Consider the following 21,825-nt stretch of genomic DNA (forward strand, 5'->3'; position numbering starts at 1 on the left):
GTTTGACTCAAACTCTAACATGTCACTCTCCTGCTCATTAGTTCCCTACTTGCATTTTCGTGAAGTGACGTCAGGACTGTTATCTACCTTTTATGTACCTTTTTCTTTGCAGTCTCCTCTTATTTAGAAGAGTCATTTCACCCTCTGGAGAAGTCCTATTCTTCAAAAACCTGGCTTAGCCACACTGCCTCTGGAGAGCTTTGTCTCCAGGTTTCCTTGGTTAGGTTTGAACTCCTCTTTCTTCATCCTGTGAAAATCTCTGAACATTCTTACACCACAACATACTGTCATAACTTACCTATTTGCTTGTTAAAACCACATTTACATACTGTGATATAATAATTGGCTTCCTTATCTGCTAGTTCCTCAACTCCATCTCCTTTCCCCAAATTCATGGCATCTCTAAGAGCTGTGTCTTTCTTCTTAAGACTCCCAGTATGCAGTATAGTACCTACCCCAGAGCTAGATTTAAAGACAATTAACACATGAGAACCCTAAGTGAGGAAAACATACTTGTTGGGACATAAAATATTTGATGTACCTTTCAATATTTTGGCATAGGTAGTAGATTCATTAAACTTCTTTTGGTAGCTCCTTTTATTTTGAGCTTATGTATTTTTAATAGCTTAAACTTGAAATAATTGCTTATTTTCCCATTTAATGTGCCTAGGATGACAGCTCACAGTATATAGTAGGTATACTTTCTTCATAAATGACTTCACTGCCAAATAAATAAACTAAACCAAGAAATAAATTTCAAGCACACCATTAGCAATTGGCTAGAAAACTCCCAATTCCCAGCAATTACTAGAAGAGCACAGGATGAAGAGAACAGACTTTTATTTCTATTTTTAAATGAAATCCATGCACAGAGTTTGACATCAGGTCAGGAAAAGGACAAACCCCAGAAACAGAGAGGTAGTTCGTAGCTCTAATTTTTAAAAAATCTTTTATTTGGTCCTTTTCTCTAAAAGTGTATAATTTGATCACATCTTTTATATGCTACTACATGTTAGTTGTAAAAAAAAAAAGTATTACCAATTTATGTTTCTTTTTAATGAGAAATCCAGTGTACACCTCCCTTCACCCAGATATTTATGATAATCACATATGGTATCTCGTGTACACTGCTGTAGAAAGAGAACAATTATTTTACAAATGCCCAGAGTCATTGTCTCCAATTGTGAAATTTTCATTTTGGGTTATTTTCAAAAGTACCTAACAGGCATGTACACTTTTCTACTTTCCTCATTATCTATTATATAGTCAAGGTTTATCCTTGAAAGCTGATATCTGATGAGCCCTACATTACAGAAAGGTTTTTCCTATCCATTACATTTGTTGTATCACTCGTGTATTCTGATAAGCTTTGGTTTAAGGCTTTCACACATGCAAATCTACTTTCTAGGGGTTCTCTTCAATATGAATTTTGTAATGATTAGTAAGAGATGACCTGTGGTTGAAAAGTTTCCCACATGTAGTACATTCATAGGGTTTCTCTCCAGTATGAATTCTCTGATGGGCAATACGTGATGAGCTCTGTCTAAAAGTTTTCCCACATGTGTTACATTTGAAGGGCTTCTCTCCTGTGTGAATCCTCCGATGCTGAATGAGAGCTGAGCTTTGGCCAAAAGATATTCCACATTCCTCACACCGATATGGTTTCTCTCCGGTGTGAATTCTCTGATGATTACTGAGGGATGAGTTACACCGAAAGGTTTTCCCACACTCGTTGCATTTATAGGGTCTTTCTCCGGTATGCATCCTCTGATGCTGAATGAGAGCTGAACTCTGTCGGAAGGCTTTCCCACACACTTTACATTTACATGGCTTCTCCCCCGTGTGAATTCTTTCATGAATGATGAGTGTCGAGTGGGAACTTAAGGCTTTACCACATTCATTACAGTTATAAAACTTCTCACCGGTATGAATTATTCGGTGTCTGTTGAGTCGTGAAATGGAAGTAAAACCTTTTCCACATTCATTACATCGATAGGGCTTCTCTCCAGTGTGAATCCTCTCATGCTGGATGAGAGAGGCACTCTGACTAAAGGCCCTCCCACACTCACTACACTTAAAAGGCTTCTCTCCTGTGTGAATCCTCTGATGGTAACGGAGGGATGAGCTAGACTTAAAGGTGTTGCCACATTCGTTACATAAATAGGACTTCTTCCTGAGATGAGTTCTCTGACACCCAGAAAGGGATGTGCTGGATGCCTTCCTACCTGGATTGTATTTATGGGGGTTTTCTCCAGCGTGGATTTTTTGATGTATAAAAAGGCCAGACCTTCTGCTGAAGGATTTACCACATTCCTTACATCTATAGGATTTCTCCACAGTGTGGGTTCTTAGGTGTTTGTAAAGGGATGTACTAAGAGTGAAGGCTTTCCCACATTCTTTACAGACGTAGGGCTTTTCTCCAGTGTGAGTTATTTGATGCTGAATAAGAGCTGAACTTTGGTTAAAGGCTTTTGAACATTCTTTACATTTAAATAATTTCTCTCCACTGTGGTTTTTCTCATGTTTGCGAAGGGATGAAGTGTTAATGAAGGTTTTCTCACATATGCTACATTTATAGCGTTTCTCTGCTGTGTTGATTTTTGGTTGGTTAAGCAAATATGGATTCTGTTTGAAGCTGTTTCCTTGTATTTCACATTTTGGTGGTGTTTTTTCTCTGGGAGCCATCTGTTGCCTAATAAGGACTGACTTTGGGCTGAAGTTTTGGCCAAATTCTGTATTTTTATGGCTTCTTTCTACAGTGAGGATTTTTTTGTGGGTGACTGAAACTGCCTGAATACTTTCTTTTTTATCCTGCTTTTTCTCTAACCTGTCTTCATAAATGCAGGATTTTTCTGATTTAAAGTCCCAGGGTCCATGCCTTTTGGATCTTCTCATTATCAGCTCCTGAAAAGAAGAATCTTGCGTTTGAGTTGACTTCGTGGTTTTGTGACTGCTTTTCCATCCTGGAGGGAAAAAAAAAACCCAGAGATGTTTCATGTCATATGGTATTTGGCTACTGAGACTAAATGTAGAGAATAAATATTGATGGTATTTAAAAAGGTCTTGGCATCTGGCCAAATATAAGAAGAAATCATAGAAGATTTAAGCAATATAGAAAAGAATCAATGTGAACTGAAGTACTAGAGTGGAGAAAAGAATAAAACAAACCTATTTAAAGAAGATGAGTTTAAGAGTAACCAGGGGAGCATGAATTGGGAAAGGAAGTTTGGGATCAGAGTCAAGGCCATCATGGACTCTAAAATTATTGTCATGGTATTTCATTATGTGTAATCTTCCTAATCTGTAAAGTCTTTCCCACTTTCTCTTATGTCAAATTCCTTTGTATCCTTCAGATTTAGTTCAAAAGTTAACAGAGTCCTTCCTTGACTGAGTTTCTTTTTTTTTATAAATTTATTTTTATTGGTGTTTAATTTGCCAACATATAGAATAACACCCAGTGCTCATCCCGTCAAGTGCCCACCTCAGTGCCCGTCACCCAGTCACCCCCATCCCCCGCCCACCTCCCCTTCCACCACCCCCAGTTCGTTTCCCAGAGTTAGGAGCTTGACTGAGTTTCTACAGTCCACTCCTCTTATTATAGCAATTACCACAGTATTTAAAATATATGATATATACCTTTGTATTATACATAATCACCTACCTATATCTAAATAGATTAGATTTCCCTTTTCTATGTAAGTATTCTGCAAGCAGATTGGCATGCCCTATTTACAGATCATCCTACTGACACCTGAATTATACATGAAATATTTTATTAATTTTAATTACTTACCTATACTTAATTTGAACAAAAATATTCTTAATTACTTATTACACACACACACACACACACATACATGATTCAAACACTTGAAGTTGCCTTCCGGGATAGGACATTACTTGGGTGATGGGAGATCATCATACGGGTGATAACATTCAGGTGTAACATAAATGTGTTACAGAGTTAATCTGGAGGTGCTGCAGGTAGGCATGAAGGCAAAAGGTATAAACTAGGAAGGCAGCCTTGCTCATGCTTATCAAGCAAGAGGCTATGCAGGCAGTGTGGAAACGAGTCAAAGATAAACAAGAAGATGGGGTTATATATAAAAAGGTAAAAAAGGGGCTAGCATGATAGAGTGGTAAAAACCAGAACTGTACTCAATAAATACAAAAATTGGGAGAGGATGCAATTCATAGACTATTAAATTCTGCCAGGGGAATGGATGTGCATGTAGTTGGGCATTTCCTCCTGGATTGGAGGTAACCACTGAAACAACTCCTCCACATCTCACTGTGGCTGACATTCCTATCTGATGTTTCCTTTTTCACCTGTGTACAAATTCTCTCTGCTTGGTGAATGTAATGTATCCTGCTTTTCTCTTTTCTACCAGCTTTACTTCTCTGTCTCCTTCATGAATAACCTTTTCTATTCCCTCTTTAAAATTTGGAACATTCCCCCTCCACTCTGTACACCTTCCTTAACTCATTTTATATGTACTCATGTCTTTACTATTTATTTTTAAAAATATTTTTAAACATTTATTCATTTGAAAGAGAGACAGAGCCATGCGAGAGCATGAGAACATAAGCAGGGGGAGGAGCAGTGGGAGAGGGAGAAGCAGGCTCCCCGCTGAGCAGGGAGCCTGATGCAGGACTCAATCCCAGGATCCCAGGATCATGACCTGAGCTAAAGGCAGATGCCTAACTGATTGAGCCACCCAGGCACTCCAGTGTCTTTACTATTTATTAAAAGGGAAAGAGGAGTGTTTTACTTTCTGCCAAATACCTTCCTCGTTCCTTCCCCCAGTAAGTCTTGCTAACTTAAATTAAGCCCTGAGAGCTGGGTCAGATGCGTACGTGGCATTTTGTTTCTCATGCTTCATTGTTTGTACCAGTCTCCTAACTAGTCCCAGGCCTCAAGCCTTGCTCTCTACTAATTTAGTCTCTTTGTTGCAGCCAGAGCAATCTTTTAAAAATCCACATCCTAGTATGCTGCAAACTTCTCTAAGATCCCCCCGAATTCATCTTCAGTAATTCCTATATAAGGGCCAGAGTGCCTAATGCAGGGAACCAGGTGTTTCGTGATCTCACCTCTGTCCATCTCTGTCATTCTCTCCCTCCCCTGGCTTCTTGCCAAGTGTGTAAAACTACATGCAGTTTCTGGAGCACTCCTTTTTTTTTTTTTTTTTAATTACAGTAGTCTCCTCACCCAACAAGGAACTCAACTCAGGGCTTGAATTCATGACCCTGAAATCAGGATCTGAGCTGAGATCAAGACTTGGATGCTTAACTGATGAAGCCATCCAGGTGCCCCTTTCTTATTTATTTTTGCATATGCAGGAGATATGCTTTCCATTCACAAATATTTAGTAAGTACTGATTATGGGCTAGCTAACATTCTAGCGGATATAGATAACATCACAACTGAGATGGAGTTCCAGCCTTTAAGGAGCTTATACTTTGGGATGTATGTGTGTGAGTGCTGGGCAAGAGGAGTGAAGTGACAAAGGATCAGTAAATAAAACCCAATATGGGTTTCCCAGGCAAAGGAAACAGGTAACACAAAAGTGTAGTGACTTCTGAGGAACCTCAAAGAGGCTGTGTGGGTACAGTGTGGTCAGCAAGAGGGACAACGGTAAGTAAGACCGGAGAGCCAGGAAGGGGCAAATCAGGTAAGGCATCGTGGTGAGGACTTGAATTTTGTTCTTTCAAACAGATTTATTTGAGACAGAAAGAGTGAGCATGAGCAGGAAGGCAGAGGGAGAAAGAGAATCCCAAGAAGACTCCCCACTGAGCATGGAGCCCGATGCAGGGCTCAATCCTACTACCCTGAGATCACGACCACAGGCAAAATCAAGAGTCAGACACTCAACCGCCTGAGCCACTCAGGATTTTATTCTAAGCACAACGGAAGTCAGGGGGAAATGGCCTGCTTGCTCAGGTAGGCCACTGCGTAGACAACAGTCTAGTGGGGCCTGAGTGGAAGCAGGGAGGGGAGAAAGCACTTGGGAGGCTGCTGGAGTTATCTGGGTAAGCAAGGGGGTGGAGGCACAGATGATGCAGCAGGATATCTTATTAAGGAGGTGATGACATGACCGGGCTTGCTAGGTGATAGTGTATGAGGTGCTGAGCAGGAATAAGGCAGTTAGAGGTCACTCCTAGGTTTCCAGCCTGAAAATGACAAATGTTGCACAAGCCACCCAAGGAGGGAAGGCCAGGAAAGGGGAAAGTCTGGAGGTGTGCTGTTTCCAACATGTTTGCCATGGCTGAGGTGTCATGTCTAGACCCTCAAGGAAGACTCTGAGATAGTCAGTTGTATGTACTTTGGGGATTGGGGATGAGGTTGGAGCTACAGTTAGGTATTTGGGACTCCTTGGTAGGTAAGTTTTATTTAAATCTGAAGTACTGGAAACTCAGGCACAGCAACATTAGACGTCAAGAAAAGGAGGAAAATCAGAAGAGTGTGGTGCTCCAGAAGCCAAAGGAAGAAAGTACTGTGGGGAGGAGTGAATGAGCAACTCTGGAAAACAATCTGAAGACTATAACCCTAACCTTGCCTGTGCTGAAGTGGAGACTGTAGGGTATTCAGTGGCCGTGCTTTTTGTGGAATAGTGAGGAAGAAAGCCCCACTGGAGGGCACAGAGGAAGCAAGGAGAGGTGACAAGATGGAAACATCAAAATAGAGAGGCTCTGAAAAAGTCCTGTTTAGAGCTAAAAAGAGAAATGGGACACGGGGAATTTTAATGGAAGCAATTATAGCCACAAGGGTCCCTGTCCACACTGGGAAACTCACCTCAACACTACTTCAAGTGCCTATGCTTTGGCCTGGAATTCGGGTTTCCTACTGCACTGGACACTGTGGAAACCCTAACTGTTCCTTATGATCTGCTTAGTGTTTCTGTGACCCCACAGATGTATGTCCTGAAGCACAGTCTGACTTTTGCTCCATTTCCAGAATCAAGCCTGGGCCTGAGCTACCTCATGGATAAGGTCAGGACTGAGTCAGAAGTCTGAAGACCAGAGTGACCTTGCTCTAACTGTGACCCTGGCCGGTGCCTGGCATCAGTTCTTGACTCTCCTCCCTTGGCTCTTAGGATGCTCCCTGAGTCTTTCCCTGGCCTTCTCTCCCCACTCCCATACCTCCTGTGTGAGGGACTATCCTGATTTCTCAAAACTCTTCACACTGCCTGCTAGACTTGCCAACTGAGTATCTTTTCAGATTTAGGCTGTCCAGGTCTGAAGCTGGTGCATTCCTTTTCAAATCTTTTTTTCCTCTATGTCCCAGTGCAGAATCCTGTCATAAGCTTTTCAGAGACTCTGCCATAAATTGTTTCATCTCAGATTCTTTTCTCCCCTGCATTCCAAGTCTGGTCAGTCAACAAATTTTCTTCAATCTCCTCTCTGAGATCTCTAACAACTGTCATTAAGACATCCAAATTCAGGATCTCCTTACTCCATGATGACATTGCTACTGACCCTCAGTTTGATCCTTTGACCCTAATTTCTCACCTATCTGGTATTACTTCCCCCTGGATTTATTCCTCTTACCACATGCAACTCCTCTTATAACTTCAAAAAGCATCGTTTGCTCCTTATTTAATTCATTCATCAAATATTTAAACAGCCCCTATATTTGCCAGGCTCTATCCTTCCAAATCCAGTAATGAAAAGAAACAGTTCATATCTTCAAGGAGTTCCCAGCTTGGCATTAGAGACAAGAACAAACAGGCTATCACATCACAATGTGATCATTTCTACAACAAAATCACAAGGTAGAAATGGACGTGAACATGAACTCAGGGCACCATCCAAACTACCCTCAGTGGAGGGTGCAAATGGGGAAAGGGTACAGGTGGTGCTGGAGAGTTTTTTTTGAAGAAACGACTAAGATGGGATTTTAAAGGATTAGCTGGAGGTTGGATAGGGTGAGGGCTGAAGCAGAATCAATGTCTCTGAAACTGAGCCAGCTTTCTGGACTTAGTGCTTAACGTATCCATACCCACCTTATCCTGAAGTTGGTCAGATTCAAAGTTACTCCTATAAAAATGTCATATGCATTTCTCAGAGACTTTCTATAAAGTCCAAGAACTCAGGGAGCTACATACTGGGAATTATAACTCTGTGATGGGGTAGCAGACACATTTGTAAACCACCTCCTTAATGCCTGTGTTGGTAAAAAAGAGAAATGCTGTTGCTAATGCTAATTTTTAAAGCTTTTTATTATGGAAAATGTTTAACATGTACAAAAAAGTAGAGAGTTGTACAGTGAATCTCCAAACCAGCTTCCACAATCACTAATGCTGTTTTAACTAACACCTTGTTACGAATTGAACTGTGTGACCCAGAAAAGGTACATAGGCCTAACTTCCAGTAACTCAGAACGTAACCTTATTTGGAAACTGTGTCTCTGAAGATTTAGTCAAGTTAAGATGAGGTTATCAGGTCCTAATCCAGTATGACTGGGGTCCTTATAAAAGGGAAGTCTGGACACAGGCATGCACAAAGAAAATCCACGTGAGGTCACAGAGGGTGTGACAAGAGAAGCAGAAATGGGAGTGACATGGATACAAGCCAAAGAACAAAGATTGCTGGTCACCCTTGGAAGCAAGAGTCAAGGAAGGAATGTACCAGAATCTCGGGGGGGGGGGGACGGGGAGTGTGGCTCTGCCAATACCTTGATTTTTGGATTTCTAGCCTCAAGAGCTATGAGAGAGTACATTTCTGTTATCCTAAGCCACACACAGCGTGGGGTACTCTGATAGAGGAGGCTGAGCCCACTACCCCACACCCTATACCTCTTCCAACACAGTATGGTGGGGTAAAGCCCAGGTCCTCTCATTTTATCCGTCACATGTCAGAACATGCTTCTCAAAGGTAAGAACGTCTTGTAAATACAACCCACATAATCTTACTCAGGGAAATTAAAGGGAACCCATGAAGGACGGCTTTCTTGGCTGCCTCTATTCTCGCTACTACCTGTGTCCCTGCCTTACACATGCCTTAATGCACGTCCTCCTTGTCAAGGTCAAGTAGTTAATGGTTTCTTTGGAGTCTTCCAGCACAATAGGTAACATCTAAGGAATGACTGGGCAAAAGCCTCGTGGAGATCACTTATGTTTTCCAAGACCACACACTCCACAAACACCTTGACCAAAGAACCCCTGGCTCCAGGGAATAAGTGACTTAGAGAGGACACCTGAGCACCTGTCCTTGTTTCAACCAGTTTCCAGATGCCTGAGAGGACACATACCCCAGACTACTGTCCTCAACAAAAACCTCAGACCCCAAGCAAAGAGGAGATTCCCTCTTTTCTCCTGAGTCTTCCAGACACTGTATCTGCTCTCTCTTTGCATCTTCAATAAACTCTGCTCTCACTTCCTCTCGGTTCGAGTTTGATTTCTATCCTGCAAGATGCCAAGGATTGTCTTGGCTGGTCCTATGGGATCACCTCTGGGATCACCTAAAATTTTTAAAATTTTTATTTATCTATTTGATGGTGGGAGAGGGAGAGAGAAAGAGAAAGAAGGAGGGAGAGAGGGAGAGAGAATATGAATGCACAAGCAGGGGGCAGGGAAAGGGAGAAGCAGACTCTCCACTGAGCAGGAAGCCCAATGTGGGACTTGATCCCAGCACCCTGGTATCATGACCTAAGCTGAAGGGAGACACTTGACTGAGCCACCCAGGTGCCCCCTGCCTATTGTTTGAAGTTATTTTTATGCCTATAAGGTAATTAAAAGTGGTGCACCAGTTCCCATGTAGCGGGGAGAGAGGCGGTTCCCATACTCACAAGTAGTTCTTGGACACCAACTAGGTGTCCTGTAATTCAACTCAATTAGCTACCTAGAGATAATATCAGACCTCGCAGGTTAAGGGCTCGTCCTATAAGATGTCCCCTGTCCCCTTCAGATACCAGTTGTAAGCCCAAATTATCATGTGTGCTTTTGATCATTGGGCTATAAACTGGAGGTTTATCTAAACCAAGGAGTTTAGATTAATTAGCTATAGTGGCTCACAAAACTCAAATAGTTTACTTCCTAGATCACTCATTTATCATAAAAGGATGTAACTCAAAACAGCCAGATGGAAGACATGCATAGGGCAATGTTTGGGGAAAAGCAAGGAGTTTCCGTGCCCTGTCTGATGTAACCCCTCTCTCCAGATCTCTACATGTTCATCAACCAGTAAACTCTCTGAACCTTGTCCTTTTCAGTTTTTATGGAGCCTTCATTACACAGGCCAAATCGATTAAATCATTGCCCGCTGCAATGGCTTCAACCTCCAGTCCTCTACCTTCCCTGGAGGACAGGGGGTGGGACTGAAAATTCTAACACTCCAACCACAGGTTTGATTTGCCTAGCAACCAGTGCCCAGCCTTGGGTGGGGTCCAAAAGTCACTGACATAACAAGTGACCTTTATGGCTCTCATCAATCACCATGATGGGGACTCTGGATCATACCCCATGTGATGGAAGTCACAACAAATTTTAGGCAGGGGAAGGAGTAAGATGACACTATTTACCTTTTAGTAGAGCATTCTGGAAGCTACAGGAATAGGTTGGTGGCAGGAGGGAGGTGCAGGGCCAAACAAAAGAGTCTTGTTGACAGGGTGAGCAGAGGACAAGGACAAAACTGACCCTAACATACTAGACATGGCTAAAGAGCACCTCCTAAGAGATTCACTCTTAAAACCACCACCTGCTGGGTCACTGGATGCAAAGGCCAACACCTCTGTGCCAATTAGAAAAAGACAGCCCGCCCTCTGTGCAGAGGTGGGGGGCAGCCCCCAGGTGACCCATCAGCTGACCACACAGCACAGGGACAGTCCCCCTACCAGGCTTCTTGCACTGAGATGACAAAGGAAGAGAAAATGATGTGAAAGAAATATACATTTTCACTGTAGGCTGTTTTGCATTTTCAACTTTTAGATTTCAAGAATATTTGCACATATGGGTGTAGAGCAAACTCACCATGTACAAGATGGTTCAATCACCTTGTTACAAGCCTTTCAGAAAAGCGCCACTTCACTTGTGCTTAAGCAAGAGACTCTGAGGAGACGCACACCCTTCATGCCATCTCCTTCCAGCTCTCAATTCAAAACATACACACGCAGAAGTAACTGTTTTTCTTTCCTCTGTTTTTCCTATTTGTGAAAAGTTTTGAAATAAATTTTTTTAAAGGACATTTGGAGGCCGTGAGAGGTCTCCTGGGAGCGCAGTGTTTTCTGTCCCTGGCTGTGCAAGGGGTGGGTTTGGATTCTGGTCCAGGGAAGAAGCCGAAGTACTTCCAGAACATGCTGGCCCCTCCCTCTGTGCTCACAGGGAATGAGCTGCCCTCAGGAGAAGAAGCTGTTCTGAGGCCCCTAGTCCAGGCAGTGGGACTCTCCAAAGGGCTGCAGCACTCCTAGTACAACCCATGTGACCCCCATCTCTGAGGAAAGGGGGGGATACATTCCTTTCAGAGACACACACTGCTGGTCAGAGTGATGACCTTCCTTCCCTCAGATGCCCACCCATGTCCGCCCTCAGGACATCTCCCCAAACCAGAAAAGAGGCTCACTGAGGACTCCAACCCCATCACCCAGAGGCCCCGGTACCTCTCCAGATGGCTTTGGACTCCAGGCACACTTTTTGTTCCCCTAAACCCAAAGAGCACTTGCTTCTCTCAGAGAGAAAGTTATCCATGATCAGAGGCTCCCTGGGCCAGAGGACAGGGAAGGACCTGTCCTTCCTCTCTTCCTCCCATCATTGGTCCAGCCTCCACTCAGGTGCCCCAAGGGACTGAAGCCCCTGCTGACCCTCTGCTGGCGCCCTGGTGTGGCCTCCTGTGCGACCTCGATCAGCTTCCACATGCTTCGTGTCTTTCTCCCAAACTAGAGTTACAAAGACAGATGGACAGGCAAGGGTGGTTCCCACAGCAAAAACCTCAATGTTGGGTGGGAAGGAAGCTTTCCTGTCCTGGGTGCTTGGGGACCGCCCATTCCCCAGCTTCTCAGTGGGGCCCATGGGATGACCAGCCATCATTGCCACGTCTGGACCTGACAGCAGCTGGGACAAGCCCCCACTCCCATGCCAGCAGCTCCCCACAGGCAGATCTCAGCAGGGTGTGAACCGGGAGCCTTAGCCAGGCTATTCCCACTCCTTGGGCTCCCTGCCTGCCTCTCAGACCCAGACAGCATCCTGCGTCTGGGATCCCCGGCTCAGGGGGATCGGGTCCCTGCCACTCTCCCCTGGCTCCAGCAGTACAGGCTGGTTTCCTTTCCCTGGGCTCACACAGTCTATTCCTGGGCCTGGAAGATAGCCCACATCCCCAGGTCTCCATGCCGGCCCTCCTGCTGCAGTGCTATGCCACGCAGTGTCTCCCCTGTGGGATCATGCTGCACCGCGCATGCGCTCCGTGCACGATCACTCGTCTCCCCACTCCACCATGACCCCCGACTGGCAGGACCTGTGTCCTTTGTCCAAGATCATACCGCCAGGGCCCAGCATGAAGCTCACGCACCGTTCGCTATGGGGCAGGAAAGCAGGTGTGAACCCGGATCCTCTCACCTTCCTCAGCTCTCTGTCCCCAACTCCCAGGACCACTGTCCCTCCTGTGTCTCCTCTGATGACTTCTCGGGCACAGCCAGGTTCTTCTTCCCTAACCCACCTCGTACATGGGGAGGTTTCCTGGGATCCTGTCCTCTGCTCTGTGCCCTCTCCTGGTCACCTTGCGGTCAGATGCCACCTGTGCACCTGACGGCTCCCTGACCTCCCTTCGAGTCCCTGCAGACCTCGTACAGCCACCCACCCCCACCTCTACCTGAGCATGCCACTCCCATCTCAAGTGAGAGTCACCCCCCCCAGGTCCCTCGGCCTACACCAGTAAACAGGGGCCCATCCTCTTCCCTCCCAGACCCCGCTGCACACCCTAGAAACATCCCACCTACCTTACTGCAAGTGTCTCTGGGAAGGTTCCACATCAGGGATCCCTCACTTTACATGCATCCCCCACAGTGCTTCCAAAGTGACCGTTCTATTAAATTCAAATTATGTCAGGTCTTCATGAACATATTCTCTATGAAATGTTAAGGTTACACATAACCAAAGGCCGTTCTTTGATCCTGCCCCTTCTTGATCCCATTCCGAGCAGAAGTACTGGAAGTAGCCGAGGTGTGTCCCCTGCCCTTTCTGTCTGCACCTCCACACAGTCACACACAAGCAGCCACATACTCTCCCACCGCATGAGCGCTGCCATCTCAGCCCGGGCTTGCCCACCTGCCCCACAGCACAGTCCATACCAGCATGCTCTCTTTCTGACTGTGGCACTCGATGCAGGGGAAGGGACTGGCCACAGCTTCTCCAGCCCAGCCATGCCCTTATCGAAGGACATTTACATTGTTTCAGATTGAAGCCAATTTTTCTAAAATAACAAAAACATCAGTCTGCTGCTTAAAAGCCTTCATTTCCATGGGATGGTCCCATCTACAACATTCCTGTCAAAGCACGCTGGGACGCGGGTCCTGCTGCCTCTCCACACCCTTTCCTTTCTCAGCTCCTCTCACACACACCCTGAACATCAGTCAGGATCATTCTCTGCCAGTCCTTAAACACAGTTTGCTGCCTGAGTACCCGATGTGCAGCCCTCTTCTGAAAACAGGAACAAATGAGAGCAGATCATGTGGGAAGCAGCGATCACCACAGAATCAGAGGAAGCTCACACCTGGGGCCTGAGTGTGCCCTCTCCACCACCCTTTGACAGAGGCCTGGAGAAACTTTCCCCGTCCCCTCCCCACCACACCTTGATGACAGTGGCCTGGAGAAACTTTCCCCACTGACCTCTCCAAGCTGCGCCGTCCACTTTCTACCCAGATTCCTGCCCACTGGTTCCTTGGGCGCCTCAGGCCCACCCACTCACCTAGGGAGGGGCCTCCAGGACTTTCTTTCTCCACCTTCCAGGGATCTTCACCTCGCTGCAACAGGGAGATCACTTTTGGTTTGGAAAACAGGAGTCCTGCTCATAGGCCCCCCCCCCCAAAAAAAAAGGAAAGAAAGAAAAAAGACATCATTTTGTTATGACTCAAAGAGGCACCACAGATCTGAATGGAAAATTCAGGGGTTGGTGGTCACTCTGTGCCCGATGACATGTGGGGTGTGTGTAAGGGGAAGGGCAAGGGACCTGTAGGACCTGTGGTTGTGCAATAATTAGCTGTATGTTAGAGAAATACAATAAACATGCAGCTTTGATTCCTGGAGTACTGATGGCCTTCTATAGAAGAGGGCACATGTTATTAGATGTTCAGACTAAATGTTTATAGACAGGTACCTATGTACCAAGATACTGTGTACCACGTCCTCTATTTAAAACGAGAAAGCACTATCTGACTGTCTCTCAAAGATGGACTCTACAATGTTTGTCAGGCTGGAAAAGAGAATTGGGAAGGGCTGGTGGCAGGTTAATGAAGATGGTTGAGGGATGCCCTCTGCTGTGAGCTGAGCAAACAAAATCATGGAAAATCAGCAGGAAAGCACTGCCTGAACTATGAGGGAGTCTCCAACATGCAGGTATGTCACCTGTCCCATGGATGGGACAGATCCCTGTAAGGGGGAAAGAGGTTTTAAATATTTATTTTTTAATTTATAATGTGTAGAATCCTAAGGCAAAATTCAGCTACAAGTTCCTGATGACCTATGGCTTTTACCCAGGGAAGCAGGTGCTGTCTTATGCTAACTTCTGACTTTGTCATCTACAGGAAAAACTGCCTTACCCAATGAGACCAGGTTACTGTAGTTCTCCAGCATCACTTCCTGGTACACGTGTCTCTGAGAAGGACCCAGCTTCCTCCACTCATCCCGCGTAAAGAGCACAGCCACATCCTCGAAGGTCACTGACATCTGTAATGACAAGCCATCCCAGCTCACCAGGACCTCCCATCACACAGACTGAAGAAGGCAGCAGTGGCGGGGGGTGGGGTGGGGGGGGTGGATGGGCTGCCATGAAATGCTGCTGCTGCTGCTTCTTTGTTTTTAAAGATTTATTTGAGAGAGAGAGAGAGAGAGTAAGCAGGAGCGGGGGTGAGAGGCAGAGGGAGAGGGAGAAGCAGACTCCCCACTGAGCAGGGAGCCCCTCCTGGTGGCTCAATCCCAGGACTCTGAGATCATGACCTGAGCTGAAGGCAGATACTTAACTGACTGAGCCACCAGGCAACCCCATGAAATCCTTCTGATGTCATTCTGGTTTTGAAGATTTGAGGTAATTTTTTTTAAAATTTTTTTTTAATTTTTATTTATTTATGATAGTCACAGAGAGAGAGAGAGAGAGAGGCAGAGACACAGGCAGAGGGAGAAGCGGGCTCCATGCACCGGAAGCCCGATGTGGGATTCGATCCCGGGTCTCCAGGATCGCGCCCTGGTCCAAAGGCAGGTGCCAAACCGCTGCGCCACCCAGGGATCCCGAGGTAATTTTTTTTTCTTAATATTTTATTTATTCGCGAGAGACACAGAGAGAGAGAGAGAGAGAGAGAGAGAGAGAGAGGCAGAGACACAGGCAGAGGGAGAAGCAGGCTCCATGCCAGGAGCCTGACACAGGACTTGATCCCAGGACTCCAGGATCGTGCCCCTGGACCAAAGGCAGGTGCCAAACCGCTGAGCCACCCAGGGATCCCCTAGAATAATCTTTCTGATGACAATTTGACAATACTTATTTAAAGCTTTAAAATGTGCATATCTTTTAACTTATCAATTACTGTATTTGTATCATAATGAACAGTGCCCCAAAACGCACATCCTACGGTATTCAATCCTGCTAGTGATCACAAAAAAACAAACAACCCAAATAATCACTGATGCAGGCTAGGTCAACTAACTTAAGGCATACTACCTATGTGCTTCCTGAAGCCAGAGGACAGTAATAATGGAAAATTAAAACAGCTATCATTTATTGAATGCTATTTTCAGACCAAGTACTGTTCCTAGAGATTTATATTAACTGTTACTGTAAATATTTATCTTCACAACGATCCTATAAAATAGGTACTATTATGCCCCCATTTTATACAAGAAAAAACAAAGAGAAATTTGACCACATCAAATGGCTGGCATAGAGGAAAACTCATTCCTCCTGTGTGTCTACCGTCAATACTACCATACTACTTTACTTCTGACACCAGATGTGGATTTTCCACACCCCAAGCAACTGTGTGACAACAGCTAGGTGTCCTAAATTTGACTTAATTCTCATGCCATCTACCTGGAGAGAGGGTCAGATCCCACAGGCTAAGGGCTCAGTCCCACCACAAGACTGCCCCAACTTCAGATGCCAATCCCAAGTCCAGGTTGTTACCTATGCTTCTGACCAACTGGAGGTTTCTACAACTCCTTCCTTGGGTTGAATTAATTTGCTCACGTGGCAAATGCAGGAAAAGTGCCACAAAGTAGGGAAGCATTTCCTTACTAGATTACTGGTTTATTATAGAAGGATGTAACTCAGGAATAGCCAGATGGAAGAGATGCATTTGGCAAGGTATGTGGGAAGGCAGGTGGGGCTTCTATGTCATCTCTGGATGTACCACTTCCCCACTACAAGTATTTACCAACCCAAAAGCCCTTTGAACCCTGTCCTCTTGGGGTTTTCTGGAGGCTTCATTGCATAGCCACAATGGATTAAATCATTGACCACTGTGTAGGCAAGACTAGCCCCTGGGTTAGGGTGGAGGGCCTGAAAGTTCCAACACTCGAATCAAGGTTGGTTCCCCTGCCAACCAGCTCAGATCCTTAGGGGCATTCCAAAAGTCACCTCATTCCTATCAACTCTGGCTTGGTCAAAATGGTTTGTTATGAATAAGAAAAAACACCCATTTCACCTTTATCGCTCTGAAGTTTTTCAAGAACAAAAGCCAAATATTACTAATCACTTAGTTTTCCAAACCCTTATAATTTCCTATGTGCCAGGAACATGAAGGTGAAGACGAAATATACATTATTTCATGTTATAAATCACAATATCACAGCTGGTTAGGGGTGGAAGTAGAATTTCAATCCGTAGGAGATCCAAGGCTCCATTCTTTTTTTTTTTTTTTTTTTTGATAGTCACACAGAGAGAGAGAGAGAGGCAGAGACACAGGCAGAGGGAGAAGCAGGCTCCATGCACCGGGAGCCCGACGTGGGATTCGATCCCGGGTCTCCAGGATCGCGCCCTGGGCCAAAGGCAGGCGCCAAACCGCTGCGCCACCCAGGGATCCCCCAAGGCTCCATTCTTAAGCACTCTGCAAAACTGTCTCTTGATGTCTAGCTCATAGTGTTAAGAAATAAATGTTAAGAAATATAATGGTGATAGTTGCACAACAATGTGAATATACTCAGTGCCACTGAGTTATACATCCAAAGGGTTAAAGTGGTAAATGTTATGTTACGTATATTTTCTCAAGCTAAAAAAGTTAAAATGGTAAAATAAATGTGTACATGTGCACATATAAATACATACATAAATAAAAAACAATGGTGAGCAGAAAATGAGTCTAATGGATATATCCCAAAGAGGTGACAGTGGAAAAAATAAAAAAAGAGGTGACAGTGACTGTCTCTACATATTGATTTCACATTCTTCTTTACGTATATATTTTTTATGCTCTGAAATTTTAATTTATAATTTAAATTATAAATTTATAATTTATTGGCACATGGGGGGAGTACAAGAAATAATCTTAACCCTCAAAAGAATCTACAATTCAACTGGCAGACAAGATAAACGCATTAAATAATTTGATCAAGGAAATAAAAGTTGTAGCTGGACAGCACCATACACCATCTCCCAGTTCAATCCTCATTTTAGAGTTGAGGACCACAAGGTCCAGGGCAGTCAAGACCCCAGGCCACATACTTTATCAGCAGAAGAGGCAGCACAACAATATTTTCTTTTAACCCGGCCCTCAGCATATTCACTCTCTGGTCTTCAAAGCCCTGTCCCTGAGTTTTACACACCAGCCCATGCAGTATTGACATCCAGGAGCAGGTGAGGTTAGAGAGAATGCCACATGGATCCACTCCCTTGCAGGGATGGAGAAGATTCTGGGCAAGAAGAGAGCAACATGGCTCTGCTGGAATGGAAGAGGAAAGCTTTCAGAAAAAAAGCAGCCTAGATGTGCACTGGCAGGCTCTGGCATGAAGATCCACCACCGCCGCGTCCCATGGGCCCCAAACCCAACATCACAGTAAAGACCTCTGGGACACCGGGCTGGTCAGCCCCGGTTTCTGAAAGGGGCACCAGGGGAATGGCTAAGCAGTAACGAGCGTGGACCCAGAGGCCAGACCACTGGGTTTGAATTCAGGTTACCGGACGTCTCTGAGCCTCGGTTTGCTCATGTGCGAAATGGGGATGATAACTGCTGTCTGGCGTGAGAGTGAGAACAAAGGCAAAGCCCTCAGGCCGACCCCCAATGATGGGAACTGTTACTCTTAGATGAAGAAGAGCAATGAAAGGACACATCCTAGGACACGGTACAGCAGTTCCCACCTGTCAGCACTAATGGTATTATTACTAGTCACATCATTCTGCTCCCACAACCACATGTGGAGCATCTGCCTGCCAGTGCCCGGCCCTGATTAAACACTTCCCATGCACTCACTCACCTGATCCTCTCACCCAGCCTACAGGGAGGGCATGCTTGTTATTCCCAACGTCCAGGTGAGGAATGGGCATAGAGAGATGGAGCTATTTGTCCAAGGCCCACAAACAACCACTGAGGAAATGGGTTCAAGCCCAACAGTCTGGCTCAAAGCCCTGCTTCTTACCCACTGGAGACCCTGCCTCTCCACTACTATTATCCCACAAACCCCCTCCCTGCTGCTCCCTGGAGATTCTTCTCTCTGCCCCCGCAGTCAGGAGATCTCTCCAACTGTGTCCCCTCCAGCACAGCTATTCCCTGTTGATGCAGGGGCTCACTGGGACGGGGACCCTCCCGTTTCCAACAACATAAGGATGAACATGGCTGGTCAAGGACAGTTTCCAAGAGAGTGTAGAGGCAAAGTAAAAAGAGAAGACAAAAACCTAACAACGATGGATTGTTGAAGCCTAGGGAAGGTATCCTAAAGAAAAGCCAAGGGTAGGAGGGAGACCAGGGCGAGCCAAGGAAGCGGGGCCAGAAAGCAGCTGCCAGGTGTGCATTTTTGTGCGTCTGTTAGGAAATGAAAGGAGAAATACTAGACATGGATTGGTGGGGAAGGAGGCAAGCATTCCCTACAGAATCCACCATCCGCCAGGTGGACCAGCTCTGCCAAGGGAAAGGGCCTTGCGCAACAATCCTGCAGAAAGCTGTACTGAGTAGAGAGCTTCAGTTTGAGGGTGGTTCAGCAAGCAACTAAGTCAATCAATCAATCTGTCAATCTATCTATCTATCTATCTATCTATCTATCTATCTATCTATCATCTATCATCCCTAAGACCTGAGATGGCAATGAACTCACTCGAGACCTTGCTTCTCTCTGTCCAATAGCCATATCTTCTTTCTGGGCTCTTCCCCAAGGGTGGGTGGAGTCTCCAGGAGGCAGATCTGAAAGAGGAAAAAGGGAGCCAGGAGGGAGAAGCCCCTTCTGCTTTCCACTCCTGGGAATCACCGGCTCTGAAATCCTTACACCACCCGAGAATGACGCCTCGTGCCCTCAGAGGGGGAAGCCAGACGGCGCTGGGGGCAGACAAGCCCAGAGACAAGGGCCAGCCCTCCATGGTCCCGGCCCCAACTCTTGCCCCCGTGGCTCGGAGAAATCGGACCTGGGACTCCAGCTACAGCAGCAGCAGCGGCAGCGGCAGCTCCCTGAACCTCCCCCACCCGCCGCACTTGTCGGCGCGCCTACTTCCCAGATCAGGAAACTGAGGGCAGAGTGGGAGCCACTGGCCCCAGCGCACACCGCCGGCGACGGCGCACGGGATCCGCACCTGCGCCTCCGGAGCACCTGCTCTAACCTCACCGCCTGCAGGGGACAACTTCTCCGCAGCTCAAGCTGTCCCCACCCACCCACCTTCTCCTCCTCCTGTCAAGGAACCTCCTTCCAGGTGACAGCAGTGTTCCTGCGCCGGCCAGAGGGCCGCCGTCCGCAGGAGCGGGCACTGGACCCGAAAACGCGCGTCCAGTTCAGCTCTGCCGCGGGGGAGGGCGGCAACTCACTTCTGGGAGAAAGCACGTCTGGGGCCGCAGCCCGGGAGGACAGGCGCCGAGGAGGGCGGAGACACGGTCCCTCGTTCACTGACAGCCGGTAGCAAATCCAAGCGCCGGCCGCGCCGGCAGGGAGCGCCCCGGGCTCGGGCCCGCGGGGGGCAGGAGGGTGGCCGGGCCTGGGCCAGTGGGGACAAGCGCGCGACCTGCCGCGGTCGGGGGCGGTCGGGGGGGCCGGAGCGGGGCAGGCGGGCACGTCGGCGGAGCCCGGCCCTCGGTCCGCCCGCGCCCACAAAGGCCCCGCGCGCGGCTCTCGGGCCTGTGCCCCGCGCCCCGGCGCCGCATCCTCCCGAGGCCCCGGTCCTCCCTCCGTCCGGCATCCCGCCCACACTCCGCCGCTCACCTCGCCCAGGTCTCGGGGTTCCGGGGGCTGCGCCTCCTCGGCCGTGCTCCGCAGCCGGAGGCGCCGACACTGCCCCCGCGGTCAGCAGCCCGGATCTCGACTCCTCCCGGGTCGATGCCTGGGCCGACTCCAAGTCGCCAAGCCGCTGGCTCTGGCAGCAAACGACCGGCGCCCGGCGCAGGTCCGGAGAGGCGGGACCAGAGGCTGGCGAGGACGGCCGCAATGCCTCTGGGGAATGTAGTCCACGGGAGACCCGACGCATTCTGGGAAGTGAAGTTCCCCGCCCCAGCCTGAGAGGCGGGCCCGGGCCAGCCCGTCACGTGACTAGCTTCCACTTCCGGGCTCGCGGAAACACTTTTTGGGCTGCTAGACTGATGGCTACCGGTTCCTCGCTAAGGAAACGGAGGTTTGCTAAGTGACATGTTTCTTCTAGCTGTACATCTGCATAAATGATATTAGGCAAGCCGACAGCCGCCGAGAACAAACCTGTCTTCCCTTCAGTGATTAATCCTAAGTGTATGGAGCATCTGCTATGTTCCAAATGCTATTGTAAATCATTGTGTGTCAGGGAACAATACAAAGCTAATTGCTCTTGGTAACTTTTTTTTTTTTTGTGTGTGTGTCAGGTCGGTAGAGACCAGACGATAAGCCATGAATATAATCATATAGAATTTATTTTTTAAAATTTATTTATTCATGAGAGACAGAGAGAGAGAGAGGCAGAGACACAGGCAGAGGAAAAAGCAGGCTCCATGCAGGGAGCACTGATGTCGGACTGGATCCTGGGACTTCAGGATCACGCCCTGAGCTAAAGGCAGGCGCTAAACCGCTGGCCACCCAGGGATCCCCAATCATATAAGAATTTAGAAGTTAAGTGTTGCGGAGGGAAAAGTGAAAGCAGGTTCGGAAGTATTTAGGATAGGTATGGAGGCAGTTTGTAGAATAGGGTCACGGATACCTTGCCCCCCGTGTTAATATAGCCGGAAACGAAATCTTGATGAGATGGAGTAAGTATCCTTCCCATGAATTTTTGTTCAGGTGTTTTGGCTGTAATCAACTCACGTGAATCATCATTGTCATGCCAACTTGTAGAAATGCTGAGACTTTGACTGGATACATTGGCTCTACAGGTTAACTTCGGAAAATTGATAGCTTCACAATATTGACTCTCTTAATCCACTACCATGGATAGTGGTCACCGAACACAAAGAGTCGGCCCCTTGCGGAGCATCATCCAATAAACCAGCCCAGGTCTCTTGGTTGGATCAAAAAGTTTGTATTACTTGCAGCAAGTGAGGTG

At 46.9% G+C, this 21,825-nt stretch overlaps 1 protein-coding gene across 4 annotated transcripts; it reads right to left on the minus strand.

Annotated features, from left to right (window-relative positions):
• Window positions 1-823: 823 nt before the first annotated feature.
• Window positions 824-20,731, minus strand: ZNF354A (zinc finger protein 354A). 4 transcript variants are annotated; one of them, XM_041762746.1, is made up of 5 exons: window positions 20,526-20,730; window positions 19,437-19,522; window positions 14,744-14,870; window positions 13,894-13,989; window positions 824-2,963 (listed from the first exon to the last, which is right to left on the minus strand). In XM_041762746.1, the coding sequence occupies exons 2-5, from the start codon at window positions 19,467-19,469 to the stop codon at window positions 1,405-1,407; spliced, it is 1,815 nt and encodes a 604-aa protein (XP_041618680.1). In that variant the 5' UTR covers window positions 19,470-19,522; window positions 20,526-20,730; the 3' UTR covers window positions 824-1,404. The 4 variants fall into 4 exon arrangements, with proteins under 4 accessions (XP_041618680.1, XP_041618681.1, XP_041618682.1 ...); XM_041762747.1 differs by lacking the exon at window positions 19,437-19,522 and having other exon boundaries at window positions 20,526-20,731; XM_041762748.1 differs by lacking the exon at window positions 19,437-19,522 and having other exon boundaries at window positions 13,894-13,948; window positions 20,526-20,729.
• Window positions 20,732-21,825: the final 1,094 nt, after the last annotated feature.

Source organism: Vulpes lagopus, chromosome 7 (genome assembly GCF_018345385.1).
Source record: "Vulpes lagopus strain Blue_001 chromosome 7, ASM1834538v1, whole genome shotgun sequence".
NCBI lineage: Eukaryota > Metazoa > Chordata > Mammalia > Carnivora > Canidae > Vulpes > Vulpes lagopus.